The 13613-nt window shown below is 41.6% G+C and overlaps 1 protein-coding gene across 1 annotated transcript in view; it reads right to left on the reverse strand.

Moving 5' to 3' along the window:
• Positions 1–2264: 2264 nt before the first annotated feature.
• Positions 2265–13613, reverse strand: part of LOC115799203 (sodium channel protein type 4 subunit alpha-like) — a 330533-nt gene continuing 319184 nt past the window's right edge. Inside the window, exon 32 of the mRNA XM_030756224.1 lies at positions 2265–10268. Within this exon, the coding sequence (XP_030612084.1) occupies positions 8965–10268 (1304 nt within the window). The 3' untranslated portion in view covers positions 2265–8964. The remainder of the gene's footprint in view (positions 10269–13613) is intronic.

Genomic DNA, 13613 nt, shown 5'->3' on the forward strand with positions numbered 1-13613 from the left:
TTAACCCCAAGTTGCTCTCCGACCGTTCTGTCGGAGTATGAATGTGAGTGAATGTTAGGTAATTAAAAGCACTTAGCTTCATAAAAATGGAAGTGCTTGTATGAATGGGAGTGCATGGGTGAATGCAAACAGGTTGTATAAGCGCTTTGAGTGCTCTGACTGAGTAGAAAAGCGCTATATAAGAACTAGTCCATTTACCATTTACCAAGTATAAACAAGGACATGGCCTTCTGTGGATCCACAGGGATGAAGCTTTAGTATAATATAGACTCACAAGCATGAAAGTGATGGAGGCACTGCCACATGTACTCCTACTGTACCTGAGTACATCTAAGGCTAAAGCTCAGTACACTTTGTATGTGTGAGTATTGTGTATCCTCTGAACATCTGAAGATCTCACACGGAGGAAGAAAATAAGTTTAACACCAAACAAAAATATTAAACGGCATCTGCATGACTGCACTCCAATCTCCTGCTCCAGTCTCCCCTCACTCATGAACAAGGCCCAGAGACACTTAAATTAGGGGCAGCAGCTCCTCCTCCTCCCCAGGCCTCACACTTGGATGTATTGATTCCCATCACAGCTGATTCACACTCAGCTGCAGACTCTGGCCCTATTCCAGGAAGCAGGTTTAGCTACAACTCTGAGTTTGTTAAAACTAAAATCAGGAAACTCGGGTTTTCAGTTCCAGAAAGAGCTAACTCCAACTCTGAGTCAGTTACCATGGTAACAGACTCTGTGACCCTAACCTGGCAGGTTTTACTCTCTGACTCCGCCCCTCCTGCTGCACCTGAACCACCTGTCTGACACTCCCATTCATTTCCTCCTTCATAAAGTGGCTGTCAGAGCGTCAGAGGAGCGAATTCATCTGCAGACGTTCATGTTTCTACGATCACTGAAATCCCAGTTAGACGTTGGTTTGTTATTTTTGTAACATGAAGCTTTTACAGTCGTTCACTCGTCAGGCTGTAAGGACGGAGACAGCGATGATGTCACGCATTTATAATGAGGCAGCTGCAGCTGTCAGACTGTCAGTCAGTTCCTCTGAAACATTTACTGTAGTTACTGCAGCATCACTGTTACATCACAGTGATCTGGATGAAGCTGCTGACACAGAACACACTGATCAGTGATCAATTATTGATCATTGGTTGTGTTGGAAAAGCTCACTGATGGAAAAATGTCTGGATCTGGAGATGATGGGAATGTTTGTTGAAGATGAGGCTGAAATGATTTGAAGACTTCAAACTGAACTAAATGGATTTAAAGTGACTGAAATCAACATTTTAAAGTTCTGCTGTCTGAAATTCAGAGTATGAATCTCCACATATTTTCACTGAAAATCATCTAAATTGGTGATCATTGGCTCTATAACGGATCAGCAAACCATGTCCGAGTCCACCTGAATTCTCCACTAATGAATAGATTCCATTTTTACCACATAATTATTTAAACAATTAAATGGCCATAAACTGAACTGTCATGAACTGCAGTAAAAACAGTTTTTATTAGGTAACAAACTGGCCTGAGGTCAGCTCCCCCCCCCCGGGGTCTGCTGCTGTCTCAGTCTCTAACAGGTCACTCAGTAAACTCAGTCTGAGCTGTTTCTCCACAGTTTTATCTTCACTTTCTGTCTCCTGCAGTTTGTCCGTCAGGCTGAATAATTAGGGTTATTTTATAAATCAATTTTATAAATCACATTTTATAAATCAAATGTGAAATTAGGATTCAGCTTCATCTGATGGAAATTCAAGTTGTGTAAATGATGACAGCAGAGATTATAAAGAAATGATATATTTTATAACAAACTTTTATTCTGTCTATGATGATGGCAGAGTGGGTCAGGCTGATTAAAGTGACTCGTCATGCTCCACACTGACACGGGCGATCCTCCATCCATCGGATTAAAATGGAGGCCCTTTATTTACCCGTTACACGTGCTAACTCAGGGTGATCCTGCTCAGAGTTGATTGAACTAACTCTGATCAGCTGTTCTGGAACAGGAAACTCAGAGTTGGTCAACTCAGAGTCTGTTTTTAAACTCTGAGTTTGTTGAACCTGCTTCCTGGAACAGGCCCACAAAATCCCTTCATCAGAAAGACTAGTTTTAAAACTTCAAATGTAAGTTTGTGTGTCAGCACATCCTCATCCGACCAGCAGACTGGGTCACTGCAGATCACACATGAAAACAAATGAACACAATCAAAGCACCACAACAGGTTCAGTATTAAATTTTTTTCTCGTTTATTACAGGAGGCTTTTCTTTTATATACAGAGACATTTATTTGCAAAATACTAAAAAGTATTTCAACTCAAAGTACTAAAAAGTATATATATATATATATATTTATTTATATATATATTCATATTATAATTGTAAATATTATTGTCTCTAAAACACCGGGGTGGGGTCACTGAGGCACGGCGTTCGCCTCCTTTACACCGAGGTTTCACCGCAAGCACCGCTCAGGTCAGAGGAAAACCTTATAATGTTTTTAAGAACCGACACAACTGAGACAGACACCGTTCCAATTTGGACTTTTAAAGTTGTGCTCATTAGTTTGTAATTTCTGAATTTCCATAATTATCTGAGCCTTAAATTTCAAGAGTTACAAGGTTTTCCCCGTCCAACTATAATGTTTAACATTTTCCAGCAGAAGCACTAAAACTACTTGTATCAAGAAACCTCTTATCATCAACTTAGTGAAGCAGATTTTCTATCTTCTTCAATTTGTGGCCTCATTTTGTACCATTTTGCTGATAAAAGAAATGCTCCCATTTTCTCATCAGGAACAAATGACGATTCATGAGGTGTCAGGAAGGGAAATATTCAAACTCCCCCCTTTCCTAACAAAAAGGCAACTTTCTTGAGATATGAGGTTTCTTTGGGACTGATATGACACTGGAATTCTGGCTAAACCGGTTTGCTACCTGCTGTGAAACCAGTGACGGTGTAAATGGGACGACTGTGGTTTAAGCAGTGAGAGGATGCCTGGGGAAACCAAACCCATGACGACGGGAAAAATCATGGAAAAAAATCAAAAACATCACCGTTATTAACCTCATACTGTAAATAAGATACAGCATCACTCACTGCCTGTTTACACAACTGTTGTATTGCATTTATCACACAGATAATAGTAAGAATAGTAATAATAGTGAAGAATGAAACCTCTCGTTTCTGTGCATTTCCTCCATGTGGGTGTTTGTCCTTTTATTATTTTTCCTGCCTTCTTTCCTCTGTTTGAAAACTGGAAAGAAGGCAGAAAGGAGCAGAGATTCTCAGCCTGTGTTTTAAACACCCCCCCTCCGGTCACAAAATGGACTCTTCCAAATGCCTCCATAGCACCAAGATGGTGTTTCCCCCTCCAAAATAAGAGTTGAATTTGCTCAGATTTTGGAAAGTTTATCATATCAGAGGAGGCAAAGTTTTTCTTCCTGCTCAAAGATTCTGGAGGTTATTTAGAAGATCTTCCCTTGTACAGCGTGCTCAGGGACCGAGAGCTGAAGCTGGTCTTTGTTGTTTGTTTCAGGTGAACAGCCCTCTGAGCTGTGGAGTAGCTGACTGTCCCAATGATCGCAGTGTCTCAGTGTGTTTTTGTGCTCGGTCTGAGGTCCAGATTCACTGAAGTGACCCTCTGAGAGAAGTTTCTGCATTTTTTTCACTGCAGCAAACACTGAATATCAGTTTGATATGACAGATATGTCAGAATGAGCTACCAAGTTTCCCCATTGGTCACCTGCAGTAAAATGACCCTGCAGCTGTAGGCTGCCACACTCCTAACAGGACCTGAAGGTTTAACCTTTCAAAAAGCTTCTCAAAGCAGAGAAAAAGGTGCCAGCCTCCTGTTTTAGTAATGAATCTTCTTTTAATGACCATGTGGAAACCATTAAATGCACTTTTTGTAATTACCCTCAGTTTGAACTGAAACTTCCATCTTTAAGCGGCATTTACTGCGGAGGCTCTGCCTTTAATGAATGTGTCTTTAATGACTCACCTGGTTAAGTAACAGTTACACTGTCTCACTACACAGAGTGCAACTTCATTTCTGAAGCATTGATGTTTTAAATGTAAAGTCACAGCCACTGTTGCTCTGCCTTCTGTTTATAGCTTTAGTTCAGGTTTGAAACATTTTTAAAACTATGTTTGAAATCTAACTTATCTGATGCCCATACCTGTGCTCTTTGATCATTTCCTCAATGTCCTTTTCTACAAAAAAGGTCTCAACACAAGTAAGTGGATGAGATATTTTCTCATCTTATAAATGATGGTGGTATTGGAGCCAAAAAGAACAATAAATTAGAGCCTATCATGCTCATAATGTCTGCTTTCAAAAACCTAGGCTTAGAGACCAGCCAGCAATCCCCTGGGAACCACAGGTTGTTAGGGGAAGATGTGCATTCCTCAAATGGTTGGCAAGTAGTTGCTAGAGGTTGCTAAGAGTTGCTTAGTGAAATCAGTTGCAAAGAGCAATGTGATTGCTTTGATTGCTTGCAGACTGTCACAGGTAGTCTCGGTCCATGTTGCAGTTTTTCAGGTTTCAGCACTGCTCAGTGAGTGTTTGCAGGAGTTGGTGTATTCCATACAAACTACAAGTGACAGTGCCAGTCTGCTGGCCACCAAAGCAATCACAAGGAGGTTTTCAGTGTGGCAACTGGATGACAGTTTCCTGATGTATTTGTGGTCTCAGTCGCTAGTTTCCAGTCTTATTGAATAAAACATTTGGTCAGTTATGGTCCTGCCACTCAAACAGCAGGATAAAGCAGTTCATGGAGGGCCTAACTTGTGAGATCTTGGTTGTGACATCTGGTTTCAACAACCCAGGATGGGCAAACCTTCCTAATTGAAACCTGAAAAATGGGACTTGCCAATCCAATAGCTGATGTCATGATGGCTATGTCCATCTTTTATATACAGTTTATGGGAATTACACATTTAGCTGGATGTTTTCTTATTCAGCTGTACAAAACTGACTGATTGTGAATGGTTTGTCTCCATTAGGCCTCCATTTGTTTTATGAGTCTCCTGATAAAAGTGCACCTCTTTCCCTGCAGAGGTTAGTGAATCTGGACCTTTTTGACAGTTTGAAAGTGTCGTCGGCCTTTTAGCTGTCTGTGTTGTTTGTTCGTAAGTTACGAGGAAGAGTCACAGCGGTGATGGAGGGGAGGGGACTGTGAACTGTGTTAATTATCAAAAACCATAAGAATCAATTCATCAACCAACCAAATGTTAAACCAGTGAAGAAATCAGAAAAATCACCTGGCTCATCAATCAATCAAGCACATCATCAATCAACCAATAGTAAAGCATGGCTTGGAGTGTTGGGGTTCATGTGTAGCAGGCACACTCTGGGTCTATTGCTACTGAAAACAGCCCTTCAGCACAACTGCAACCTGAAATACGCCTTGCAGCAGAGTTCAGCAGTGTATTAGTATTTACCTAGTTTATATCATTATCTATTCTCAATAGAATCTAATAGAAATAGAGTCCAGACGGTGCCAGTAAAATTGTTTTTTTTTCTACTTTTTTTCCTTTTTAAAATTAGTCTAGTAAAGCATTTAGTAAAGATCCCTCAGGTGACCACAATGACAGAGACAGAGAGAGAGAGGTTGTTGAAGTGGACTGAACGAATGCTCTACACTCACACTTTGACACTTCATCTTAATAAAAACAGATGGGAACGCTGCTTCATGCCGGCTTCGTGCCAGTGTACGCACCCGTGTGTCTGTAATTCCGCAGGAACACCGTCAGTGCTGCATCCGGCAGACCAGATTTCACCAAATGCTCAAAATGTTAATGTGGCATTTTCCTTTCAATCCACAGACTCATACAATGACAGGAAGTGTCTGTAAAGCCAAGCGTTACCGAAGAATTCATATCAAAGGTATCTGCAAACCGTTATTGCTCCACGTGGTTTGTCTGTTATTTTCTTTAGTTTGTTTCTCTGTGCAAAATAGATAAAGAGCCGTCTCGCTCGGCCTCGTCTCCTCCAGCCAGAACATGCAAAAATAATTATCATAACAAAAGATCAGTAAAATAAAAATAAAGCAATTCACCTGAAAATCTTCCAAAGAGTCAGTGAATAAATAAATAAATAAATAAGCGACGCGGTGTTTGGTTTGAAGACATCAGCAAAGTCTTCAATGTGCCGAATATAAAATCTGCACCTAGAAAAATGGGCACACCTACTTCATCACTAAGCTTGAATAAATTATTTAATATTTTCAGTAAAAACTGAACTTCCAAGTAGGAGTCAGAATTCACCAATTTATCTCGGAAAATAAACTCTACAGATCATTTAGGAAACATGGAGCAGGGAAGTTTTTAGTGTCCTGGATAAACCTGAAACCACTGAAAACAGTCAAATGCATTATGTCCACATCTGTTGGCAGCTGTATCCAGCTGTTTTAGGATAATACAGAGAACCTCTAATATAATGAAATCTCCCACTTTGTGGACTTCCTGTTCTGTAGGGGGCGCTCTTGAGCTTGTCCAGAATGAATGGGGGGGTCTATGTAAATTTTCCAGGGTAAACATTTTTCATCATGTTTTTGATAGAAGGGTTTGAAACAGTAGATACATCATCCATTTGCTTCTTCTGCACATGTGGATGTTTCTGTTGGGTTTTAATGTCGGATGGAGTTCCTCCTAAATGCTTAAGGAACCAACGAGCACCCATTAGCAGCATGCTAGTGTTGAGTAACATATGTGTAGTTTTGTTTCATTTTCAGACATATTGATGCTGCATTTGTGAAAACTAAAATAAATGTTTTTGTCTGGAAGCAGAAATAATTCACCATTTTCACTAAGGACTATCTTGCCAGTCCCCTCTGCTGCATCTCTGAATGAACTGCAACCTATTTCAGACTGGAAACTGAGCCAGGCTGGAAGAATATGCTGAAATTCTGGAGCAAAAACAGTGTTTCAGTTCCCCTTGTGCAGCAGGAGCCAGTGGACAGGCCGATGTCTTTGGCATCAGTTTGTTTTCATATTCCAGATGAGGTTTTTCCAGGACACTGATGACGAGTCAAACAGCTCGTCACAAGGGTCAGCGTGGCCTTTTCAGCGTTTCACAAAAGTAAATGGGAGAAATCCTGATGCAAATGTGCTGAGCTGATTGTTACTCTGTGGTCAGGGCCGGCTGACACCTCAAGGACCTTAAACCCGTTCGTGCCGAGCCGAAGTCAGACCAGACAGAGGCTGAATGACAGCAGGTGATTTGTCCTAAAAGTTGATGGTGTTTAGTTTGTACAGACATTAAATGCCCTCAGGAAAAAAAAGAAAAAAAAGGCATTCATGGCATTAAAAGAGTCTAACAAGAGTCCTGCATGAAGATCGGTATTCTCCGCTTGTTATTGCTGTCTTACTTCCTTTTGAGTTGATCTTTTTCTTCTGACCTGCGGTCTTTTTTTTTTTTTTTTTTATGTCTTTGTTCTTTTAGATGTTTGTAATTCCCTTTTTACTTCTTTCTATAAAGCGCTTTGTTACTTTGTTAGGAAAAATGCTATATAAACTACTTCTACTATTATTATCATCATTATTATTTTTACATGTCTTTGTTCAGTTACTAAAATGCAAAGACTGGTGGTTTTCTGCATGCTTAAACCTGTTTTAATTTGTGCTAGGCTAGTGTTAAACCAGGAGTCTGACGCTTTTACTAAACTGAACAATATAAAAAAGGGTAAATTCACCCATGCTCTTACCTATTTTTTCCAGTCGACAGACCTCATATTTTCCCCCAGCAGATGTTTTTCAAAGCATTCCATAAATCTTATTCCTAAATCATGTGTCATCAATCAGTGAAAGCCAGTAAGCTTCCATTTTCTCCCCACACAGTATGGTAACAGGTTATTGGGAAGTGAAGCTGGAATATTTAATATAACTTTTAGACAAATCACCCACAAGCCAACAAACGGACAAGTATGAGGGTGTTCAGCACTGGACAAAGGCACATGTTAGGAGAGTTTGGGACCATGTAGAAAATCTCATTGTGCACTTGTGTAACTTTTTGGTGTTTTCGCAAAGGTTTTCAGAAGAAAAATAACGAAGTCCCAGGCTCTTCCACTGTGGCTTTGTCCAGGTGTGGGAAAGTGACGGCACATGTAAACTCAAAAGCGCAAAACTGCCAACAAAAACAGATGAAGATTCAGGTTTTCATGATTTTTTTTTTTCCTGACTGCACCCTCTCCTCTCATCTATTACAACGTGATAGTTCAGCCACTTTTTCATAGCTAGTGCCACTCCAACGTCAAAAGAGATACCGCTAATTGGTTTTCTTCAACTTACTCTAAAAAATATAAAAAATTGTAATAATTGTACCGCTATTAAAAGACTGGTAACATCAACAATGTACTTTTACTACGAAAACATTGTTTTGAAATCACGTTGTCATTATTTTCCCTTCTCTCTCGAGTCTCAGTCTGAATGCCATCGATCCTCAACGCGTCGAGAAACACCGCCATCACTCTTACAGCCAAGCATACTCTGAGAATATTGATCAACTGTGGGAAGGCACAAACTCCCCAGGCCAAACAAATGATGGATACATTTGTGATATAGTTGCTCTGACCCCTCTGACCACCTGTAGCTGAGGTGAAAGGTCAGTCATTGTTCTGAACTCTCGGTTTCGGTCGACCCAAGAAGAGGTTCTGTCCATTACTCCAACAAAGGCAGAGTTGACCTGACAGACGGGGTCACCCTCTCTGTCTTGCAGTTGTTTTGCTTCCCTTTCAGAAACTCCAAGAACACTTGTTTTGCAGTCCAGGAATCTCTTCAGGGAACAGGAAATGACATTAAAGGTAGTAATTCTTCCACTTTGCAGGCTCCTCATAGTTCCTCATAGCTTCTTTCTGCTGCCGCCTCAGCGTTCTCAGCTATGGTACATTCAGTAAACAAAAGGATAAACAGGCCAACCCCAAATGAGAAAATCCTCATTTGATATTTTTTTGCTTTTCTATTCCTACTATGGTGCTGTTTCCTGTCGTCGGTCTTGGGCGATTTCTGATTGCAATTGTTCACTTTGTTCACTGCCTGCAGTGTCACCAGGCGTTTCTGTCTTGATAGTGAGTTGTTGAAAGATTTCGGATGTGGCCCGTGTCACACTGTCATAGGACGGTGGAGATGAGGTGGAGGAAATCGTCTCTGAGCGCTCTATCCCTAACATACTTGAGCCATAGTTTTCCCTCATCATGGTGGCAATCAGCCCTTCTTTCTCAGGTGCATCCTCCCCAAATGCTACTTCACCTCCTTGTTCACCTTCACCTCCTGCATGCCGAGGTGTGGTGATCTGACGGTACAAGTAGGAGGCCGCCTTCAGCTGTCGCCTCACCAGGTGTCTGCGGTAACACCTCTGGATGATGGTGGCAGAGACTTCTTCCTGTTTGCGCCTCAAAGTTGTTGTGATGGGTTCATAGGAAATCTTGGACGGGTTGGCCATCATAAACTTCTCCTCCATCTGCTGTTTGAGGGCGTCCATCTCTCCTGACTCACCCAGGACACGCTTGGTGAAGGCAAACAGGATGTCCAGGCAGTGGATTTTGTCCCCACTCACCATGGGCAGATCCATGGAGATCAGTTTGATCTTGTTAGGCTTGGCGATGCGCAGTGGCTCTAACAGCGAGTCAGCAAAATCAGACAGCTTGGAGTATTCGATGAATTGCGTGGCTTCTGGGTCAAACTTCTCCCAAACTTCATAGAACATCTCAAAGTCGTCCTCGCTGAGTGGTTCTGTGCTCTCCTCAGTGGCAACACTGAAGTTCTCCAGGATGATGGCAATATACATGTTTACCACAATGAGGAAGGAGATGATGATGTAGGTGACAAAGAAGGTGATGCCCACTGACGGGTTCCCACAGTTCCCCCTGACTGTGGTGCCAGTGTGGGGGATGTTGGCATCGCACTCCTCAGGAGAGTTGTTGAGAATGGGGCTGAGCAGGCTATCCCAGCCTGCAGAGGTGGTGATCTGAAACAAGCAGATCATGCTGTTCCCAAACGTCTCAAAGTTAAACATATCATCAATCCCCCCCTGCCGCTTCACATAGGCAAAGTTGGCCATACCGAAGATGGCGTAGATGAACATGACAAGGAAGAGGAGAAGCCCAATGTTGAAGAGAGCAGGAAGGGACATCATGAGGGCAAATAGTAATGTCCGGATGCCCTTGGCGCCTCTGATGAGACGCAGAATGCGTCCAATACGAGCCAGTCGGATCACTCTGAACAGTGTGGGTGACACAAAGTACTTCTCAATGATATCAGCGAGCACGATCCCTGAAAAACAAAGAGAACAGAGATGTAAGTCACACCAGTTTATACATTTGTAATCTGTTTCATCTTTATCCACTTATCCTCACACAAACAAACCGATAAGTCATCTGCATTTTAATGGCAATTGATTCAAAGTACAGTTCAGCATCTGAACTACTGAGCAGTTCATTACATAGACAAAAACCCAGCATCAGGTCTAATAAGTCCTGTCTTAGGTCTGTGTGCCAACATGTCTGATACCCCTTTTCCACCAGTAAGGCTACATAACAATTATTCTTCAAACCTGACAAAATCAGAAGGCAGAACTGGCTCCGCAGCAGCGCCAAACCCAGCACTGGCACTTTGGAAAAGAAGTATCACACCTACTTGGTGTGATAACTCAGCAGTGGTTAAATTGTGGAATGCCATTAAAAGAGAGAACAAAGGGCTTTAGGCAGATAGAGAACTGTGACGTGCAGGAAACTGACAGGTATTGCTATTTTTTTTCAGTCCCTAATTGGTGATTACACTGCTTCCAATGAGTGTGTTATGTCTCCATTTGGGTCATGTCTGCTATGCCTGGGTCAGATTTCTATTTGATTCTCTCCATTTTATAGTATGACAAAAAATTTTGACCTCTATCCTATGTTATGACCTCTATGTTTCTTTGACAGTGTCTCTGATTAGAGTAGGTGACAGTGAACTGATTTTTGTGTGGAATAAGAGTGAAATCAAACATCAAATGCCCCCTTTTTTATAAGTGTGCATACAGATCCTGAAGCTTGGGTTAAATGAAAGTGATAAGGACACCATGATACCTTGTGTCTCTGGGGTTTTAGGTTTAGTCATCAGGTTTAGGTTTACCCATCTGGTATCTATAGGATGCATCCATCTAGTTTATGGGGTGGCTGTAGCTCAGGAGATACAGTGGGTCGTCTACCAGTCTTCCCAGGCCGGATTTCTGTCTACTCTAGTGTACATGTAAAAAGTCTTTGGGCAAGATACTGAACCCTGAGTCACTTGAGCATCAATATTAGACAAGGTACTTATTAAGGTATAGAAAAACGCACTTAGAAATGAGAAAAGTACTACATAGGTACCAGTCCATTTACCATTTACGTATGCAGGGTACTAAGCTTGCCAGTATGAGCTGATAGCTTAGCAGGCCAGCCTCTAGCCTAATGCTTCACTCACACAGGTCTATAGACTGGTCAGCAGCTCCCTGGAATCATGAGTCAAAAATGTGCCCAATGGTTGGCAAATGGTTGCTGGAGGCTGCGGGCTGTTGTTGGGTGTAATCTATTGCAAAGAGGGTGCAGCACCAAAAACCTCCTTGTTAATTGGCCAGTGTTTGCAGATGAGACCATGTAACTTACAGGCGACCATGGCAATCTACCAGCTACCAACATAATCACAGGCAGCACCTCATACATGTTTGTGACCAATTTGTGACATCAAGAAACTTCTGTCACTACTCACTATTTTTCTCTAGTGGCTGGTGGTTACCATGTAGTGATTGACAAGCCTTTACATGTCTCGGCCTAATATGGTCACTTCTGGCTCCAAAAACCAAGACAGTGATGGCCAGTGATTAGAGTGGCTTTGTCCACCTTTTCTATACAATAATAACTGTCCATTCCATATTTTATCTGGTCTTAGCTATTAGTAATTAGCTTGTTTTTAATTATTAAATATAATAATTAAAAACAAGCTCTGATGTTTTAAAGGGACTAAATTTTAATCTGTTATCTAGTGGATTCATTATTTCTTCGTTTTTCTGATGTGCCAAACAAAGATTATCTAATTACCTTCAGACTATTGCATTGTCTTTTATGTTAGTTATATAATCCAAAAGTTCTGAGTTTGGAAAATTCAGTGTTTAAGTGGCAGATCTGCTGTGATTACAACCTGACTTACTGGATCTGCAAAGCTGAGCCGTCTTGCCCACTAACAGCAAGTCAGCGCTGTAATTTCCTTGTTATTTGGAAATGATAAACTTGGAGAGTAGCTGGCCTGACAACACACACACACACACACACACACACACACACACACACACACACACACACACACACACACACACACACACACACACACACTTTTCCTTTTATTTGTCCCCCTGTGTAAGTTATGGGTGGTGGAAAAGAAGAGCAGGGGGAGTTGAGGGGGAATCACAACCACATAATATATCAACGGAACTTATCTCCCTGATCCTAACATCTCTTTCTCTCTCTCTCACACACACACACAGACACACTCACACACAGCAGCTGATGTAACGGGTCAATCATATTTGATTTGTCTCCAGGGAGCACCCTGTGGCAGCTCTGATTGCTGCTGTTACCTTCACCTCCCCCATGCAGCCTCGCCTCAGTGTGAGCACAGAAAAACACACACACACACACACACACACACACACACACACACAAACACACACACACACACACACACACACACACACACACACACCCCATCCTGTCAAGCTAACAGGAGCAGCAGTGCATGCGATGTATCAACACTGATAGCTGAATTACCTGCTCAGGTTGCTCTGTGCGGTCATGTGCAGACTGTGTTTCATGTGTGAAGTGTGTGCGTGTGTGTGTGTTGCTGTAATATGACCACACAGGACCTTGGTGCAGGTTAAGCATGAAGGCCAACTGCATGGTCACTTTGGTGACAGATAACTGTCAGGCAGACATTATATTGTTTTCCTGCTGCCACAGCTGACGGCTTGCACGCAGCATGTGTGCACACAGGGTGTCTCATACGGTGACACTTACATATAGCCTTATGTATGTCAGCTGTAAGTTCTGAGGAACACCAGTATATAAATGAGACATAATTCAGGAACGCAAGTTGATGTTTTTAATTGTTAAATGTCCTGAAGCTCTCCTTAACAGTGCTGTCAGTATCTGCCTCACAGTTTCAAGATCATGTTTATAATTCAGCTAATTACGTCCTAGAAATCATTTTTTAAGTTAGCAGGTGTTTAATTAAAAAGATATTTCCTAGTAAGAGCTGCACGTGATGGTGGCTACACTTAACAAGTACACACTTGTGGAGTAATGTGATTGGTAAGAGAAATAATTTCTTGTTCATTCAGTTTGACAGAAAGAAGTTTCAGAAGTTGTACAACATTTTAGTCACTTTATTTTACAGGAAACTTTGCAGTTCTGTCCTTCTGCTGCAGCTCATTTACCATCACATGAAAAACAACCAAGCTGTGTCTTTGACATTATGTTCACTGATTAATGTGGGCTGCCTTTATAAAAGATGGCCACTATGTCAGAGTCACCAGCAGTTGGTTTCTTGTTAGTCAAAGTGGCTACATCCCAAACTTTAAGCATTAACAATAACCAAACAAGTACT

Source organism: Archocentrus centrarchus, chromosome 20 (genome assembly GCF_007364275.1).
Source record: "Archocentrus centrarchus isolate MPI-CPG fArcCen1 chromosome 20, fArcCen1, whole genome shotgun sequence".
In the NCBI taxonomy this organism is placed as follows: Eukaryota; Metazoa; Chordata; class Actinopteri; order Cichliformes; family Cichlidae; genus Archocentrus; species Archocentrus centrarchus.